The sequence below is a fragment of the Trachypithecus francoisi genome, unplaced genomic scaffold, assembly GCF_009764315.1.
Source record: "Trachypithecus francoisi isolate TF-2019V2 unplaced genomic scaffold, Tfra_2.0 Lachesis_group5, whole genome shotgun sequence".
Lineage (NCBI taxonomy): Eukaryota > Metazoa > Chordata > Mammalia > Primates > Cercopithecidae > Trachypithecus > Trachypithecus francoisi.
In genome coordinates, this window is record NW_022681470.1 from 104448782 (window position 1) to 104465761 (window position 16980).

General features: G+C 36.7%; 1 protein-coding gene across 9 annotated transcripts in view; it reads right to left on the reverse strand.

Moving 5' to 3' along the window:
- The window catches only part of MAN1A2 (mannosidase alpha class 1A member 2), a 175889-nt gene that overhangs the window by 79128 nt on the left and 79781 nt on the right, over nucleotides 1-16980 (reverse strand). For all 9 annotated transcript variants that reach the window (XM_033199475.1, XM_033199482.1, XM_033199481.1 and 6 more), the window contains one exon: nucleotides 4208-4331. In XM_033199475.1, coding sequence (XP_033055366.1) covers nucleotides 4208-4331 — 124 coding nt within the window. The remainder of the gene's footprint in view (nucleotides 1-4207; nucleotides 4332-16980) is intronic.

A 16980-nucleotide genomic window follows, 5' to 3' on the forward strand; every position in this document is an offset into this window, starting at 1 on the left:
TGTTCTTTTTTAACAAATTACTCATTACTATATTCCTGAAAGTTTTGACATAAAACACCAGGTAAGAGTCCAGATATAAATACGTTTTTTTAGACTTTGCTTCTCCCCAGCCACTTGAGATTGGAAATGCAGCACTGCTCATAATAATCTGTCATTCATTCCCTTCTCTCACCAAAGTCTGCAGGCGCAAACAGCTTATCTGTGAGAATCCTTACTTAATTCTGTTTTTCCAGCTTCTCAACACATTATGTCTACTAACGTCCAAAGAAGTACTCCCCATCAACCTGTGATCCTGTTCTCATTGCTGCTCATGAGAATTTGAGTTCTGTAAGTCAAGTTACACCACCTAATTCAGAGAACTGTGCTCTACTGGTTTTGTATTTTTTAGTCTGCAGCCCCAAACATCCTCTCTTCTGTTTATACCAAACCTCTCTCTGATCTTTACTGCTTATATGCCTACTTTTCTTCCTATTTGGTGATACGAAGTATCTCTTAATTTTGTTAAAAATGGAATTTGCAGTTTTTTTGTTTGTTTGTTTTGTTTTTTTGACAGAGTCTTGCTCTGTTGCCCAGGCTGGAGTGCAATGGCTCAATCTCAATTCATTGCAACCTCCGCTTCCCAGGCTTGAGTGATCCTCCCACCTCAGCCTCCCGAGTAGCTGAGGAGTACGAGCACATGCCATCACACAGGGCTAATTTTTGGTATAGAAGTGGTTTCACCACGTTGCCCAGGCTTGTCTCGAACTCCTGAGCTCAAGCAATCCACCCACCTTGGCCTCCCAAAGTGCTAGGACTACAGATGTGAACCACTGTGCCCAGCAGTGTTTCTTCTTGCTGCTTTTAGGCTAATTCCTATGATTTAGGTTTTCTACTTCAAGAAGGACCATATGTTAAATTATGTTTATTTTACAAATTTATTATCTTTTTAATCTCTGCTTTTCCTTTGTTTTGTCTATGACTATCTCTTGCTTTTATTCCATGTAAGTAATTCAGTTTTTCACTATGTGCAATGAGTTCTTTGTTATTTCCCATTTTATTAGCTAGGGGATACATCATTTTACATCTCCATTTGTTTCTTTAGCTCCACAATATTTTTGTATCATTTTATTGTTTTATTTTGGTTTTGAGTTCTGTTAAATTTAATTTCTATTATAGTATGAATTACTCATGGTGACTTTTTTTTTACTGTTTTTAAAATTTGAAACTGGATTCTTTATCAGTCTTTTACATGCTATATACCACTCCGCTTTTGTTTCCAGCAGTATGTTCGCACAATTGCCATGCTTTGTTTTATCTTGTTCACATTTAAAAGGGTCAGTTCTGGCCTGAACTTTGTTGATTTCTCCTTGAGTTCTTCGAGTGTGTGTGTGTGTGTGTGTGTGTGTGTTTCTCCCTTCCTCGATACAATTTGAGATCTGGAGTGCTAGAGTACTTCTATCTGATCACTTGAAGCCTGTGTGTTCAAGAAGGATGAGAGGTGAGAACTCTGCTGGAGCTGTGGACAATTAAATATTTGATGCTCTGGGCATTGGTCTCCTTGGCAAGACTGATAGGGAATACTAGGAATTTGTTGACTCTTTTCCCAAAAAGGTTTCAGGATAGGGTAGGGAGCAGACTTATGTCTCATGCCAGAAATCAGAAATCTTTTTGTTTTTGTTTTTTTATTTTGGTTATCAAATATGACATGAGGTTACATCTTTTCCTTCTTTTATTGCTTTTGATGAATTTTTACTGTCTTTAATTTGTTTTATTATTCATTTAGTCAGGACAGGGAAAATTCTGTCATCTAGTTCCATTTTGCTGTATTTACCTGAAAATTCTTCTCTGTTGAAGTATTTCATAAACAGAAAGGAATATACATATATATCTCTACTCACATCTCAATTTAAGAAATACAACACTACAAACACCTTTGATGGTCTGTTTACCACTGCCCATTCACATACTACTTCCTATATCCCAGATGTATCTGTAGTCTTGAGTTTCGTATTTGTCATTATCTTGACTTTGTGAAAGCAAATTATATGAATTGGGTCATTCTTGTCATACTCAACTAATTCAGAGTCAAAGGGCCCAGTGGAAAATCACCTGTGGCACATAATACCAGCTCCAAAAATTACGTTTTCTACAAGCTCAGCTGCTATAACCCTAACATTATAGTTTTACCTACTGCTGTCACCAATCAGGGCCAGACAGCTTCTAGAAGCTTTACTCGTGTCAACACACTTCCTTTCAAAATGATACATAACATTTCTCCTCTAATAAAACATCCAACCTTCTCTTTGTTTTCTGGATGGATTGAGGACCAACCACCCTACTCTGTGTGTATGCCCTGAATTGGAATTCTGTGCTTCCAAATAAAACATTTAATTCAGAGTTTCATCTCTGTATGTTATTTTTACTTCAACAATTTATCAAAACTATTTTGAATCCCTAAACAATATACTGCTCAGCTTTGTTTTGAACTTTATAAAAATTGTATCATATTCTTTTAACTAATGGATACAAACATAATTCATATTTTATTACTGTTTTGTATTTTATTATATAAATTGCCAATACAAACAATGCTTCTATGTATATAATGTAAATATACATACCAAATAATGGAATTGCTGGGTTATAGGGTATTTTTACTAGCTAATATTTTTTGTTTCCCATTGTAAAAATCCTTTTTACCCCAAGGGCATAATTTTTCATTCTCAAAATGTCAGTGTTTTATTTTTTAAAGTTAAGCCTTTAATGTTCCTGGAATTAACTATTATAATTCACAGCGCAACACTTTTTATAACAAGTTTCTACATATATGTAGGTCTGTTTAAGGGCTATCTATTCTGTTCGTCTGTCTGTTTGTCCCTATTAACAAATACTACATTGTCAATGTTGATAATTGGGCAATGTAAATCCAGCCGGTGTGTTTTTCCTCACAAGTGTCTAGAATGTTTCTTTACTGTATAAATTCTAGAAGTGTCTTTTCAAGCTCCATTGGGAGGAAAACGGCCATTAGAGATTTCACTGGCACTGAATTTATGCTACAAATTTGGAGATGACTGAAATTTTTATGATATCGTTTACCTATACATAAATGACATCCCTCCATTTATTTATATCCTCTTCAATGTCATTTAATAAAGTTTTGTATTTTTAAATTTTAATTTTTAAGGATATGAAAGAGTTGTACATATTTTGATACTAGCATATAATGTGTAATGATAAAATCTGAGTAACTGAAATGCCCATTACTTCAAACATTTATCATTTCTTCTGTTGGAAACATTCTACATCTTCTCTTCTAGCTATTTTGAAATATAAAACAAATCATTGTTAGAGTCATTCTATTGTGCTATCAAACATTAGATCTTATTCATTGTGTGTAACTGCACTTTTGTACCCACTAAAAAACCCCTTTTTATCCTTCTCTCCTCACTACCCTTCCAAGCCTCTGATAACCACCATTCGATTCTCTACCTCCATGACATCAATTTCTTTTAGCTCCCACATATGAATGAAACATATAATATGTGTCTTTCTGTGCTTGGCTTATTTCACTTAACATAACATCCCCCAGCAGTTCCATCCATATTCCTGCAAAGGAAAGGATTTCATTCTTTTTCATGGCTGAGTAAAAATTTGAACTTTATCTTTCGTTAGATTTATTTGTAGGAAACATATATACTCTTGTTTTATTATATAAGGTATCTTTTTGCAAAATGACATTTTCTTGCCTTTTGTAGCTGGTGTAGAGAAATACTACTGATTTTTAACATCCACATTGATCATCTATTTAAAAAACATATCAAACTCTTGTTTCTCGTAATAGGTCAATAATCACGTAATCTGTGAATAACTACTATTTTCTTTCTTCCTTTTCAGTTCTTAAACATCTGGACAAAGACAAAACATATTTTGTCTTTCTTGTCTTACCAGGCTGGCTAGGTACTGCAGCACAATGCTGCATAAAAATAGCAATGAAACTTTTTAAAAAAATGTAACAGTGGTTATAACTTCTCAAATAACAATAAATATTTTAAATATGTCCTAAATAGAAAGGACATTTCTTTGAGTAACTTCAAAAGAAAAAATAAAGGCTAAAGCCCTAATAAACATATATCTAGAAAGGCAAACATTTTAAGCATTAATCAAATCTTTGGGCCAATCTTGAAGGACTCTTTATAACAAACAAAGAAAAGAAGGCAAGAAAACAAACCTTTTTGTAGTAAATCAGGTCCCCTGTCAAGTAGCTGAGGTGCATGAACTCCATATGTAGTGTACCAAATTCAGCCAGAATGCTGCTACCTGCAGATGCCCAGCCCCAGTTTCGCCCTACTCCACTGAATGAAAAGGAAAAGTAAAAGGAGACAGGATTGGGAAAAGACCAAAACAGTTGTTTAATGAATATGTAAATTTTAAATAGATCACTTAGAAATTATTATATCTGACACAATAGCTTATTTATATCTAAAATTGCAATAAAAATTTAAATAGGTAATAAATCCATGTTCTAAAAATTAAAACAGTATTTTTAAAATCCAGTAAACATATTTCACCCATTCTCATCTCCATTCACCTCACCAGGACCCAAAGAAAATCACTTTCATTCCTTTCTTACGTATTACTACAGAATGTTTTATGCAAATATAGGCAATCCAAATATATATTCTCACTGTCCTCCTTTCTTAAACAAAACATAGCAAGTTGGTGGTCTTTCCGTATCAGTTCACAAACCGTTTTCTCAGTTTGTTTTTTTTTTTTTACAGTTGTACGGAATTCCATAATATTAATGATTCTCAAGTGGAATGCCCCACCCTAGAGGCACATGAAAATGTGTGGGAGCATTTTGAGTTGTCTCAAAACTTTAATGTGCAACCTCCACTTATTGTGCCAGGTCCAAATTTATAAACTGCCCTGTAGCAAATGATTGGGACAGTATCATACAATAAAGAACTGGTTTGCACCAAATGATGATAGTGTCTGTGTGAAAATTAATATATTATATAAACATACATAATTTGTCTAATAAATTCCCTAATGATGGTCCCTTGGGCTATTTCCAATATTTTGTTATCATGAACATTTTTCAGTGAATAATCTCATAAACATTTCATTTGTGCAGATATAATCTCTAGAATATGCTCTTGCATTTTCTTTTTTTAACCTGTTCAGTAATTTTTTATTTGAAGCCAGACTACATAAATGAAAAATTGTAGAGGCTTTGAATTACATTATCTTCTAAAAAGGTTAAATTTCTTCTAAACACAGACTGAGTAAATGCAGACTATATTGTGTTTTAGGCTTTGTTAAAGACAGTCCATTTCTGTTTTTACCCCAACTTCCAGAAATGGACCTGGGAATTTCAGTTGGAAGCCAGGAGTATTTACCAAGGGCACCTAAGCAGCCTAACCTGTTTCCCCACTATCATGTGGCTGTTACATTTTCTCCTTAGCCCTTTAATTTCCTTCTGCTATTTTCTGCTGGGTTTCTTTGAGTCTTGTTTGCCCTATATATGTGGTTATAGAATCACCAATGACTTGAGGGAAATGTGTCCATAAATTTTGGGCTTTTCCTCTGCAATTTCTTCCCATATGAGATTTTGTCCTCATGTTTCAGTTACTTTAGCAGCTCCAGGGCCTGACCATTGTCTCCTCTGCCCGAAATGACTGCCACTTTAGATATGGCCTCTATTGCTCTGAACATGATTTAGAACATATCCTCAGGGAAAAAGCCAATGTTTACATGGCGATGACCTTAGGATCATAGCCCCTCAAGTTCTACCTGAGTTAATTGCATTTCAGTGTCTTCAAATCATTTGGTTTTACATATTTGGTCTAGCTTTCATGACTGCTTTTGGTAGGAGGGTAGTCTGATAAAAGGTATTTCATGGTTGGAACTGGAAGTCTAGATTGTTCAAGCAGCAGAGTTCCTAGATTATTCCTACAAGAACTCTAGACCATTCTCTAGGATCTAAAGGGAGAAGTATAAATATTTTTGCCAGGTGGGGTGGCTCACGCCAGTAATCTCAGCACTTTGGGAGGCCGAGGCAGGCAGATCACCTGGTTTCAAGACCAGCCTGACTAACAGAGTGAAACCCCATTTCTACCAAAAATACAAAAAAATTAGCTGGGCATGGTGGCAGGCGCCTATAATCACAGCTACTCGGGAGGCTGAAGCAGGAGAATCGTTTGAACCCGGAAGGCGGAGGTTGCCATGAGCTGAGATTGCGCCATTGCACTCTAGCTTGGGCAAGAAGAGCGAAACTCCGTCTCAAAAAATATATATATTTATACATATTTTTTCTCATCTTATCTTCACTTGTATTCTGTCAATTCCACATCTTATATTTTATTTGTGTTTAGAAAACATTAAAATAAATGTAAGAACATATCACAACCTTGCTTAAAGTTCCTTGTTTGGTGCTATTTTTAAATTGTCTGAAAACATGGAAGGCAAATACCACTAAGATATTTTATAGCTAGAAGTGAGAATCAGAGAATAAATATGGATATAGTAACTACATGAGACATTCATTTCACAAATGCAAGTGTTTACTATGCTGTGAGAGAGTGGTGAACCTGACATATACTATTCCTGCTTCTACAATAAATAAGATCATTTTAAACAGCAATAGTTGCTATGAAGAAAATTAAAAAGGAAAAATAGAATGTTGAGTACTAGGGATAGAGAGTGAATTAGAAAAAAGGCTCTTTACATATTATGTTCAGAGAAAATGTTTCTAAAATGATGTGATTTGAGCTGAGACCTGAATGATGAGGAGCCAGTAATTAAAAGATCTGGAAAAACAGAATTCCCAGTAAGGGAAACAGCAAATGTAATGGCCTTGAGGGAAAGGAAGGAGGCTAATTTGGCCAGAGTTCAGAAAGTAAGCGGAAGTGAATGACTTAGGATGAGGTTAAAAAGCAAGGTATAATCTGGACTATGTAATAATTTTGTAGGCCATAGTAAAATTTTAGTCGTTAAGTGTGATGGAAAGTCACGAATAACTTTAAGGTACCATTTAGAAAGATTAACTAGGTTTCAGCACAGTGGATGAATTACAGTGTGGTCAACTATAAAAACAAAACTTACGAAGTCCAACAGTTTGCCATTCTCTATAAAAAGAACTTCCAGCCAAAAGTCAAAAAGGAACACTTTTCAAAATACTAAATTGTAAACAAGGTTTTTACATTTTTTACATCGTGTCACAGGAAGAATCTAAAATATTAAACTTGATACTTACATATATCCTAGCAACTCAGAAAAATAAGAAAATTCCTAAGAACAAGATACAATGCTGCTGAGGACAAAAAAATTCCAACTATAAAATGATGATGAGCTGCCAAAAAATAACTGGGTCATAATTTCATGCAAATGTTTTGTTTTTTTCAACTGATCAAAGTAAAAGGTCTGGATACTGAAATTTACATATATACTCAGAGAACCTGAGTAACAAAAAATTTGCAAGGAATACCAAAAAACAAAAACAAGCAAGCAAAACATATGATGTTTCTCTTACCTGACCACCAGCAAAAGGAAAGACTCTAAAAATGTTTGGTAAACTCTTGACAGTAAATCAACCTAAGCATTCTACAATTATATTAAATTGTTCTGATAATGAGTCTTCTATATTTTGATTTGCATTTTGTTCAAAGTCAGCTGAATATATTTAATCAATGTATTGAAAGAATGGAGTAAAGCTTTCAGGAAACTGCAGTTACTGGAAACAAAGCTTGCAAACAGGCTGATACTGAAATGCATTCCAACAAAAGCAAGGAATGAACTAAAGAAATTAAACCATTCAATGTGTAAGCTTAAGTTGAAGTATCTTCATTTGTAGGAATAATGGTTTGATGGAGCTCCTATTTTCAATTAGATTTATTTATATTGTATACTTCAATGGAATGAAATTGAGAAGTTATACGATTCTGTGTCATCTAAACTGGAAGATTATTTAAAATAATTACAAATAAAAGTCAACGTAAAAATATCTCAGATTTGTAGAAGGTATTCTGAATGAAAGCAAAAGAATGGCATTTGTAACAATATCTGGTCTGAAATATTTAACGTTTTAATATGCAAAAATTTAGAATTGAGAATATCCTGCAATTAAGCAGAATTTGCTCTGAGCAACTGTAGGGAGAATACCTTCTCTAATAAAAGCATGCAAGAGTCAATTGAAAGTGCCAATAATTTCAAATTTAGATAAATACACAAGAATGTATGTTTTTAATAATTTCATTTTAGAATACAGGTTTATAGCAGAATTATTTTACAGGATACCCAATAAAATAAACCAATTTGTCAGTGATTAAATACTCTGAAAATTAAATAGTTTTAATTATTTCAGCTCCCCCATTCATTCTGAAATTGTACTCTTATGAATAATACACTGTATGGTCATTCTCATTATATGATGCCATAATCTGGCTTATATTTTTAATATAATGTAAATATTTTATGTATGACATCATTTATGTGGCAACATATTATTTTACCTCATGGACTACCAAATTTGCTTAACAAATGACCTTACTCTTGAACGTTCGACCTGTACTTATGATTTTGTGAAATACGCTGTGATAAACATTTTGTAGACGTCTTCCTTAGTCCATACATCCAATTTCTTCGGGTACATTAACAAAGGTTGAATTGCTTTAAGGGCTTTTGACAGATAATACACTAGTCTACAAGTAAAGCTGAAATGTAAGAATGGCTTTCTTCTCACCTTTTTATTATAGCAGATGCTTTAAAATTTTTTTAAGTAAAAAACTTCCTTGACAGCAGATGAATATAACAACTTTAATTTTTATTTTTAAATGAAGTCTGATTTTTGTTACATTTTCATTTAATTTGAGGGGATATGTAATACACTCATAATTTAAAATGTTAAATGGCACTGAAAAAGCATAAAGTAAAAAAAAAAAAAAAGTATCTCTCTAAGCCCTCTACCTCTTCCAATCACTCTCAGTCCCAAAGCAATCTGTTAACACATTCTCATCTATCCTTTTGGAAAACTGCATGCCTACATAAGCATAATTTGAGTTGTCTATTACATTTTAAATACTCATTGGTGTCTTCTAATTTTAATTCTGTATTTTTACAAACTTTTTTAAAAATATGTTTTCAAAGTTAAGATTGTCCTTCAATTATAAGGTCATAATGTTATTTTTTGTTACTACACAGCCCCTCAGCCAAGCATAGGATCTGGTTTATTTTTCTTTTTAACTATATATTGACGTATAATTTACATACAAAAGTGCATCCTTTCAGGTGCACCATTCAATGGGGTTATGACAAATGAAAACAAAGATTGGTATACAAACCAAGTCGATTCTTCCAAAACATGTCCTTATCCCTTTTGCAATCAACGTACACACTTCCCTACCAAGTTCAAACAACTCTCAGTCTGCTTCCTCTCACTACTGATTAGTCTTGCATGTTCTAAAATTTCATGTAAACATGATACAGTATATGCTCCTGTGTTTGGTTCTTTCACTCAACATGTCTTTGAGATTCACCCATATTGCTGTGTGTCTCAGCAGTTAAGATTCTTTTTATGGCTAAGTGGTATTCCATTGCATGAATATGATAACTATTTATCTATATACCTGTTGATATGATAAATATTTGAAAAACAGTCAAACTGTTTTCCAAAGTGTCTCTACCATTTTACATCCTACCAACCTCAGTTTACTATCTTGCCTTTTCATTGTCTATTTTTCCCAGTAGTTGTTTCATTCTCCATTCATGCCTTCATTTGGATTGAGTAGTTTTTAGTATTCCACTTTCTTTACTGGCTTATTTTTTTATGACTCCTCTAGGCATTACAACATAAACCATTAACCTTCCCACAGTAGACCTTTATGTATTATATCACCTCACATATAATGTAAGGGCTTCACATTTCTATACTATCCTCTATGTAACTGTGGTAACAAATTTTTTTTCTATGTATATTATAGGCTCCACTATGCAGGTTATTATTTTTGCTTTAAACAAAGACCAAAACAGAAAAAAATAAGCATTTTACATTTACTCAAATATTTACTGTTTCCAGTGCCCTTCCCTTCTTTGTGTAAATCTGCTTTTCCATCTAGTGTCATTAGAAAGTTCCTTAAAATTTCTAGCAATACAGGTCTGTTGGCAATAAATAAATGTTATTTGCCTGAAGATGTCTTAATTTCACCTTTGTTTTTAAAGAATACTTTCAGTGGCTATAGAATTCAAGATCGACTTTTTTCTTTCAACAGTTTCAAGATGATTCAATTGTTTTCTGGATTGTATTACTTAAGATAAGAAGGAAGTATTTCTATTTTGGTTCCACAGTGTAAATGTCTTTCTTCTCTGGCTGTTTAAAACTTTTCTTTTTCTAGTCACAGATTTTCAGGCATCATGTTTCTTTATATTTATCCTGCTGGGTTCCATCAAATGTTGAAATCTGTGAATTTACAGCTGTTTAACAAATCTGATAAATTTCTAGACATTACTTCTTTAAAAACAGGCATATCTCAGAGATATTATGGGCCTGGTTACAGACTACTTCCATAAAGCAAATATTGCAACAAAATGAGTCACACAAACTTTTTCATATCCCAGCATATATACAAGTTATATTTACATTATACTGTAGCCTTTTAAGTGTGCAACAGCATTATGTCGAAATAATGTTCATATCTTAATTTGAAAAAGACTTTATTGCTAAAAATGCAAATGATCATCTGAGGCTTTCAGCAAGTCATACTCTTTTTTGCTGGTGGAGGGTCTTGCCTTGATAATGATGGTTGCTGACTCATCAGGGTGGTGGCTGCTGAAGGCTGGGGTGGCTGGGTCAATGTCTTAAAATGAAGACAACAATAAAGTCTGCTGTATTGATTTGATTCTTCCTGTTTCAGTTCTGTGTAAGACAAAAGATCTCTCTGTAGCATGTGATGCTGTTTGACAGCATTTTGTCCACAGCAAAAATTCTTTCAAACTTGGAGTCCACTCTCATATCCTGACACTCCTTTATCAACTAAGTTTACGTAGTATTCTAAATCCTTATTGTCATTTTGACAATGTTTCACAGCATCTTCACCAAGAGTAGATTCTATCTCAAGACCACTTTCTTTGCTCATCTGTAAGAAGCAACTCCTCATCCGTTCAAGTCTTATCATAAGACTACAATAATTCGGTCCCATCTTCAGGCTCCACTTCTAATTCTAGTTCTTTTGCTATTTCCACCACATCTACAGTTACTTCCTCCACTTCAGTTTGAACCCCTCAAAATCACCCATGAGGACTGGAATCAAATTCTTCCAAACTCCTGTTTGATACTTCGACTTCCTCTCATGAATCACAAATGTTCTTAATGGCATGTAGAATAGTGACTCCTTTCTAGAAGGTTTTCCATTTCCTTTGCTGAGATCTCTCGCAGGAATCACTATCTATGGCAGCTATAGCCTTACAAAATGCAATCCTTAAATAATAAGACTTGAGAGTCTTAATCACTCCTTGACCCATCGGCTGCTGAATGGATGTTGGAAAGCATGAAAACAACATTAATCTTGGGCATCTTCACTGTAGAAAATGGGTGACCAGGTACACTGTCAATGAGCAGTAATATTTTGAAAGAGATCTTTCTTGCTTAGCAGTAGGTCTCAACAGTGGGCTTAAACTCTGCCATCAACGGATGTGCTCTCATCTGAACTTTGTTGTTCTACTTACAGACCCCACAGGGAGTAGATGTAGCAAAATTCTTAAAGGCCCTAGGATTTTCAGAATGGTAAACAAGAACTAGCTTCAACTTTAAATCATCAGCTGTATTAGTCCCCAACAAGAGTCAGCCTGTCCTTGAAAGCCAAGCATTGATTTCTCTTTAACTATGAGATGGCATCGTCTTCCAGTAGAAACTTGTTTCATCTACATTGAAAATTTGTTGTTTAGTGTAGCCACCTTCATCAATTACCTTAGCTAGATCTTCTAGATCACCTGCTGCAATTTCTCCATCAGCACTTACTGCTTCACGTGTCACCTTTATGGTACGGATACAGCTTCCTTCATTAAACTTTATGAACCAACCTCTGTAAACCTCAAACTCTTCTGCAGTTTCCTCACCTCTCAGCATTCAGAGAAGTGAAGAGAGTTAGGGCCTTGCTCTGCGTTAGACTTTGGCTTCAGAGAGTGTTGTAACTGGTTTCATCTTCTATGCAGACCACTCAAACTTCCTCCATGTTGGCAATATAGCTATTTCACTTTCTCATCATTCATGTGTTCACTGGCACAGCACTGTTAATTTCCTTCAAGAACTCTACCTTTGCATTCACAACCTGGCTGACTGTTTGGCATGAGAGGCCTAGTTTTTGGCATGCCTTCTTCACTAAGCTTAAATTTCACGTGCCTTCGTCACTAAGCTTAATTATTTCCAACTTTTTTGTTTTGAGACAGAGTCTTGCTCTTGTCGCCCAGGCTGGAGAGCAGTGGCGTGATCTTGGCTCACTGCAACCTCCGTCTCCCAGGTTCAAGCAATTCTCCTGCCTCAGCCTCCCAAGTAGCAGGGATTACAGGCATGCATCGCCACACCCAGCTAATTTCTGTATTTTTAGTAGAGATGGGGTTTCACCACATTGGCCAGGCTGGTCTCAAACTCCTGACCTCAGGTGATCCGCCTTCCTCAGCCTCCCAAACTGCTGGGATTACAAGTGTGAGCCACTGCGCCTGGCTGGGTTTTGTTTTTTGTTTTGTTTTGTTTTTTGAAACAGGATCTGGTTCTGTCCCCCAGGCTGGAGTGCAGTGGCACGATTTCAGCTTATTGCAAGCTCTGCCTCCTGAACTCACGCAGTCCTCCTACCTTAGCTTCCCAAGTAGCTGGGGCTACAGGTGTGCGCCATCACACTGCATTAGTCCATTTTCACACTGCTGATAAAGACATACCTGAGACTGGGCAATTTACAAAAGAAAGAGGTTTAATGGCCTTACAGTTCCACATGGCAGGGGAGGCCTCACAATCATGGTGGAATGTGAAAGGCACACCTCACATGGTGGCAGACAAGAGAAGAGAGCTTGTGCAAAGAAACTCCCCTTTTTAAAACCATCAGATCTCGTGAGACTTAGTCACTATCACGAGAACAGCATGATTCAATTACCTCCTGCTGAGTCCCTCCCACAACACATGGGAATTCAAGATGAGATTTGGGTGGGGACACAACCAAACTGTATCGCTCGGCCCCTGGCCCCTTCCAAATCTCATGTCCTCACATTTCAAAACCAATCATGCCTTCCCAACAGTCCCCAAAGTCTTATTTCAGCATTAACTCAAAAGTCCACCATCCAAAGTCCCATCTGAGACAAGCCAAGTCCCCTCTGCCTACATGCCTGTAAAGTCAAAATCAAGTTAGTTACTTTATAGATACAATGGGTGTACAGGTATTACGTAAATACAGCCATTCCAAATAGGAGAAACTGCCAAAATAAAGGACTACAGGCCCCATGCAAGTCTGAAATCCAGTAGGTCAGTCAAGTCTTAAACCTCCAAAATGATCTCCTTTGACTCCATGTCTCACATTCAGGTCACACTGATGCAAGAGGAGGATTCACACAGCCTTGGGCAGCTCTGCCCCTATGGCTCTGCAGGGTATAGCCCAACCTCCTGGGTGCTTGAACCAGCTGGCATTGAGTACAGCTTTTCCAAATGCATGGTGCAAGCTGTTGGTGGATCCACCATTTTGGGATCTGGAGGATGGTTGCCCTCTTCTCACAGCTCCACTAGGTGGTGCCCCAGCAGGTACTCTGTGTTGGGGCTCCAATTCCACATTTCCCTTCAGTACTGCCCTAGCAGAGGTTCTCCAAGAGAGAGAGCCCTGTCCCTGCAGCAAACTTCTACCTGGACATTCAGGCATTTCCATACATCCTCTGAAATCTAGGTGGAGGTTCCCAAACCCCAATTCTCGACTTCTGGGCATTGGCAGGCTCACCACCACATGGAAGCTGCCAAAGTTTGAGGTTTGCACCCTCTGAAGCCATAGGCCGAGCTTTAGGTTGGCCCCTTTCAGCCATAGCTAGAGAGGCTGGGATGCAGGGCACCAAGTCCCTAGGCTGCACACAAGGGGACCCTGGGCCCAGCCCATGAAACCACTTTTTCCTTCTAGGCCCTGGGCCTGTGATGGGTGGGGCTACCATGAAGACCTCTGACATGCCCTGGAGACATTTTCCCCATTGTCTTGGGGATTAACATTCGGCTCCCTGTTACTTATGCAAATTTCTGCAGCAGACTTGAATTTCTCCTCAGAAAATGGGCTTTTCTTTCCTATCACATTGTCAGGCTACAACTTTTCTGAACTTCTATGCTCTGCTTCCCTTATAAAACTGAATGCCTTTAACAGTACCCAAGTCACCTCTTGAATGCTTTGCTGCTTAGAAATTTCTTTGGCGAGATACCCTAGATCATCTCTCTCAAGTTCAAAGCTCCACACATCCCTAGGGCAGGAGCAAAATGCCACCAGTCTCTTTGCTAAAACATAACAAGAGTCACCTTTGCTCCGTTTCCCAAGAAGTTCCTCATTTCCACCTTAGACCACCTCAGCCTGGACTTTATTGTCTATATCACTATCAGCATTTTAAGTAAAGCCATTCAACAAGTCTCAAGGAATTTCCAAACTTTCTCACATTTTCCTGTCTTCTTCTTCTCCAACCTCTGCCTGTTACCCAGTTCCAAAGTTGTTCCACATTTTTAGGCATCTTTTCAGCAATGTCCCACTCTACTGGGACATTGGTACTGTTGCTTTACCTGTCACCTTTATATTTTGGAGGCAGATTCCTTCCTTAAACCTAGTGAATCAATCTCTAAGCCTCAAACTTTTCTCCTGCAGCTTCCTCACCTCTCTTAGCATTCACAGAAGTGAAAAGACTTAGGGCCTTGCTCTGCATTAGGCTTTGGCTTAAAAGAATGTTATAGCTGGGTTCATCTTCTACACAGACCACTCAAACTTTCTCCATGTCAGCAATATGGCTATTTCACATTCTCATCATTCATGTGTTTCACTGGCGTAGCATTGTTAATTTCCTTCAAGAACTCTTCCTTTGCATTCACACCTTGGCTGACTGTTTGGCACCAGAGGCCTAGCTTTTGACATGACTTTCTCACTAAGCTTAATTATTTCTAGCTTTTTTTTTTTTTTCTTTTGAGACAGGGGCTGGCTCTGTCACCCAGGCTGGAGTGCAGTGGCAGGATCTCAGCTCACTGCAAGCTCTGCCTCCTGGGCTCAAGCAATCCTCCCACCTTGGCTTCTCAAGTAACTGGGACTACAGGCACACACCACCATGCTCAGCTAATTTTTGTATTTTTTGTAGAGGCAGGGTCTCACTATGTTGCTCAGGCTGGTCTCGAACTCCTAGGCTCAAGCAATCTGCACGTCTCAGCCTCCCAAAGTGCTGGGATTACAGGTGTGAGCCACTGCACCCAGCCTATTTCTAACTTTTAATTTAAAGTGAGAGACATGCTATTCTTCTTGTCTCTTGAATACATCAAGGCCATTGAAAGGTTATTTATTGGCATTGTTCTGTCTCAGGGAGTAGGGAAGCCCAAGGAGAAGGAGAGAGAAGGAAGAATGCAATCTGTGGAGCAGTCAGAGCAGAGACAACATTTAGCGATTAAGTTTGCCATCATCTATGACTGCTTGTTCATGGTGCCCTATATAATTACTAGAGTAACAAGAAAGATCACTGATCACAGGTAACTATAACAGATATAATAATAATGAAAAGCTTTAAACTATTGTGACAATTATCAAAATGTGATATATGCTGTTGGAAAAATGGCACTGACAGACTTGCTCAACACACGGTTGACACAAATCATCAATTTGTTAAAAAATAAAAATAAAAAGGAAAAAAGCAACATCTGCAAAGAACAATTAAGTGAAGCACAATAGAATAATTCATGCCTGTAGTTTTTCAGCCACTCCTCCCACTCCCAAATCTGCCACTCCCATCACTCCATTACAGGTATGTTAAACCATCTGACACTGCCCCATAGGTAACTGGATATGCTTCTCTCCATACTCTAGCTTTCTATTTCTCTTTCTGTGCTTCAGTTTAGGTGGTTTCTATTGTTTTGTCTTCAAGCTTACTGATCTTTTCTGATGCAGTGTCAAATCTGCCTTTAAGTTTGTCAAGTAAATTTTTTATTTCATATATTTCTCACCTTTAGAAGTTCCACTTTGGTCCTTTTTAAAATCTCTTCTCATTCTTCACATTTGCCTTTAAATCCTCAAGCACACTTACAATAGCTATTTAAAGTCCTTTACGGCTATCTTCATCACCTCTGTTACTTCCATGTCTGTTTCTATGAACAGATTTTTCTCTGGGCTACAGAATAATTGGCTACATTTTTCTGCTGCTTCTTTGCATACCATAAAGTAAAGTAATTTTGGATTGGATTACGGATATTATAAAAGTTTATTGTTGGATATCTGAATTTTCTTTCTTTAAAACATGTTCAGTTTTCTTTTAAACATATTCAGACAAGCAGAGAGCCAAATCATGAATGAGCTCCCATTCAGAACTGCCGCAAAAAATATTCAGGAATACAGCTAACAAGGGAAGTGAAGGGCCTCTTCAAGGAGAACTACAAGCTACTGCTCCAGGAACTCATAGAGAGGACACGAGTAGATGGGAAAACATTCCATGCTTATGGATAGAAAGAATTAATATCGTGAAAATGACCATACTGTCCAAAACAATTTATAGATTCAATGCTATTTCCATTAAACCACTCACATTCTTCACAGAATTAGAAAAAACTATTTTAAAATTCATATGGAACCAAAAAAGAGCTCAGATAGCCAGGACATTCCTAGGCAAAAAGAACAAAGCTGGAGGCATCACATTACTCCACTTCAAACTATGCTATTAGCAAAAAAAAAAATTTTGCAATTTACATGACAAAGTACTAATCTAGCTAATATACAAAAGTATCTTAAGGACTGATTTTTTTTAAAAATAGCCAATAAA